Source organism: Alnus glutinosa, chromosome 11, assembly GCF_958979055.1.
Source record: "Alnus glutinosa chromosome 11, dhAlnGlut1.1, whole genome shotgun sequence".
Classification (NCBI taxonomy): Eukaryota; Viridiplantae; Streptophyta; class Magnoliopsida; order Fagales; family Betulaceae; genus Alnus; species Alnus glutinosa.
Window position 1 is genome coordinate 21,820,873 of NC_084896.1, and position 3,431 is coordinate 21,824,303.

Consider the following 3,431-nt stretch of genomic DNA (forward strand, 5'->3'; position numbering starts at 1 on the left):
GAAAGAGAGATAAAAGTTGGTGCGTGGAAGCTGGCGTGCAAGTCTGCAACTGTACGTATTTCTCAACCCCTATAAATTAAGCTGGATAAGCACTTAATTTTCATGTCTTCTAGACTTTGTTCTCTTCTCTTTCTCTTCTGAAGACGTTGTGCTCTGTACGTGTTGTGGGTCTTGTTTCTTCTCACAGATTAGGTGTTGATCATGATTCAATTCATACTCACTCCGATCCCAATCATTCCTTAATTTGCTGTGTACATGTCTTTTCTGTACATGTAACGTTTTTGGAATTCAAAATCTTTCCTTTGTCTTGTTTCAGGATCGAAGACGTACGTCAACGATGAAAAATATGACCAAGATCACTCTTGATAATCTGAAGAGCTCTCCTGCCCTATGCGGAGACTTCAATAAAATGAGAGAGGAGGCGATCAGAGAAGTGGGTGACAATCCAAACGAGGTAGATCGGCGGTTAACCGAGATGATCTTGCCGAATTTAATTATGAGACTCCACGTGGAAAAGAAGAATCAAGAAAAGAAAGAAGAAGATTCATGGTACGTAATAGAATTCAATTGCAGATTTATATAAACATCAATAACATGCTGATGCTGGAGACGAGTTAATTACTAATATACTACTTGAATTGGAGCCTTATAACTTTAATCTCTTACAGCAGTGGTATTAAAACATCAATGGCTAATTAATTACAAATATACTACTTCTTATCACTTTGAGGCTTGAGACTCATGTTATCCTCTGTGCTTAATTACACCAGCAATCGCAAGAAGCCATTGGACCAGAATCCAGAAATTGTAGAAGAAGAAAAAGAAAAGTCCAGGGAAGACAAGAGGAAGAGGAAGAACCCGATAGAGATCAAGCAAATGCCGACTAACTTTGAGTACAAAATCAAGGGGATGCAGGGTTCGGACATCAAGCTCGTCATTCAAAAAGAATTGACCATCACTGATATGGAAGGTTCTCAGGATCGGCTTTCGATTCCAAGTGGCCAAATGATGCATGAGTTTCTAAGCAAAGAGGAACAAGTCATGCTAAAGGAAAAAGAAGCCGATGGGATACATTTCAAAGGGATGGAAGTACCATTGATAGAGCCAGACCTTCAGGAATCGACCATCTTCTTGAAGAAGTGGAAATTGGGTAAAAACAACTGCTACATGTTGAGCAAGCCTTGGATAAAAGTTGCAAAGAGAAACAAGCTCGAGTCAAGCAATACTATACAACTTTGGTCCTTCAGAGGCAACCAAAGCCTCCACTTGGCCCTCATCAAGCTAGACAATTAGCTAGCTAGGATTTCCTCCTTTCCTTTCTTTTTCTGTTTGTTTTGTTTTCTTCTCTTCCTTTTCATCCTTTTAGTTCTGCATGTGATTTTTGTTTCTCGTCAGATCTTTTCATATGTTTATAAACTTTTGGGTTATGAAATTTTTTAATATGTTATTGAATTTTGAAGTATGAACTTTTTTAATATGTAATATTTTTATCAACTTTTGGGTTTTTAATATGTATTTATGTATGGACGTGGAGTTTTTAAGTTTAAATTTGCAGTTGATGAGTCTCAAGATGGCATAAATGAGAAATTTTTTCTCTTTGTTATAGTAATTGAAATATTTTGATTGAATTAGGTCCAATACCTTAAAAAAAAAAAAAAAAAAAAAAAAAAAAAAAAAAAGAAGAAGAAGAAGAAGAAGAAGGGCTAAAACGTTCAACTCATTTAAATTTATCTCGAATTCAAACTTACTTTTCACGAACTTGACAAATTTTGTAGCCACTGGCCAAAGAGTAATGAACAAATGAGCTTAGACAATGCTAATGCTAACATGAGGATCACGTGGCACGTGCCGGGAGCATGAATCTGAAAGTAGTCCAACACCCTTGCCAATGCCAACGAGGCAGTCTCTTTTAAGTTTTAAGCGATTGACGTTGATTGCTGACACTTTAATTTTTTATTTTTTACCATTAAGTGGAAATATACTAATAAAAGAAATGGAAAAAAGAAAAAGTAAGACACATAAATTTTTTTTGTTAAAATTTAGGGATAAATACTCCATTGGTACCTGAGTTTTACGTGTTTTTAAATTTAGTACTTCAGTTTTGTTTTGTATCATAGGTGGTACCTGAATTAAGGGTAAAAACCCATTTGGTACATTTGTTAAATTTTTCGTCCAAATTTTAACGGCTCGCCACGTGTCAACCGCTGAGGTTGACACGTGGCACTACATAAAAAAAAAATTAAAAATTAAAATCTTTAGAAAATGATTAAAAATAATAAAATTTTAAAAAAAAAAATTAAAAAAAGAAAAAAGAAGGGTGGTTCGGCCACCCCCAGACCGGCCGGACTGGGGGTGGCCGAACCACCCCCGTGGCCCTAGGGGGTGGTTCGGCCACCCCCAAGGGCCAACCCTCAATTTTTTTTGAAGGGTTTTGGCCCTAGGGGGTGGCCGAACCACCCCCTAGGGCCACAGGGGTGGTTCGGCCACCCCCAGACCGGCCGGACTGGGGGTGGCCGAACCACCCCCGTGGCCCTAGGGGGTGGTTCGGCCACCCCCAAGGGCCAACCCTCAATTTTTTTTGAAGGGTTTTGGCCCTAGGGGGTGGCCGAACCACCCCCGTGGCCCTAGGGGGTGGTTCGGCCACCCCCTAGGGCCAACCCTCAATTTTTTTTTGAAGGGTTTTGGCCCTAGGGGGTGGCCGAACCACCCCCTAGGGCCACGGGGGTGGTTCGGCCACCCCCTAGGGCCAAAACCCTTCAAAATTTTTTTTTTTTTTTTTTTTCAACTGTGGGGTGGCCGAACCACCCCCTATGGGGTGGTTTGGCCACCCCAGACCGGTCAGACCGGCCAAGGAGCCACCCCTCTTCTTTTTTCTTTTTTTAATTTTTTTTTTAAAATTTTATTATTTTTAATCATTTTCTAAAGATTTTAATTTTTTTTTATGTAGTGCCACGTATCAACCTCAGCGATTGACACGTGGCGAGCCGTTAAAATTTGGACGGAAAATCTAACAGAGGTACCAAATGGGTTTTTACCCTTAATTCAGGTACCACCTATAATACAAAACAAAACTGAAGTACTAAATTTAAAAACACGTAAAACTCAGGTACCAATGGGGTATTTATCCCTAAAATTTAATACTTTCATTTTAATTTATTATAAAACACGCATCTAGTTCTAATTGGAAATAACGTGACATATTGCCTTTTTTTTATTCGGTTTCAATTGGCAAGTTAAGGTGGAGCCTTATTTATTAAGAAATTATTTGTAATTTTAAAAAGTGCGATTTAAAATAACGATTTTTAAAAACGTAGTTAAGTGTTTGGTAAAATCGCAGTTTAACTTTTAAAATCACAAATTAAACTTTAAAAATTTTGGATTTTCAAAAAATTTAAGTTGTAAGAATGTTCATCGTGTTGAATAAAATTTGG

General features: G+C 38.1%; 1 protein-coding gene across 1 annotated transcript; it reads left to right on the forward strand.

Moving 5' to 3' along the window:
- Positions 1 to 337: 337 nt before the first annotated feature.
- Positions 338 to 1,293, forward strand: LOC133881220 (putative B3 domain-containing protein At1g05615). The gene is made up of 2 exons (XM_062320159.1): positions 338 to 549; positions 771 to 1,293. Exons 1-2 carry the CDS (start codon positions 338 to 340, stop codon positions 1,291 to 1,293), a joined length of 735 nt encoding a protein of 244 aa, XP_062176143.1.
- The last annotated feature ends 2,138 nt before the right edge of the window (positions 1,294 to 3,431 follow it).

Coding starts and splice junctions, on each gene's coding strand:
- LOC133881220 (XM_062320159.1), top strand. CDS start 338: ATGAAAAATATGACCAAGATCACTCTTGATAATCTGAAGAGCTCTCCT. Junction 550..770: donor AAGAAAGAAGAAGATTCATG/GTACGTAATAGA, acceptor TAATTACACCAG/CAATCGCAAGAAGCCATTGG.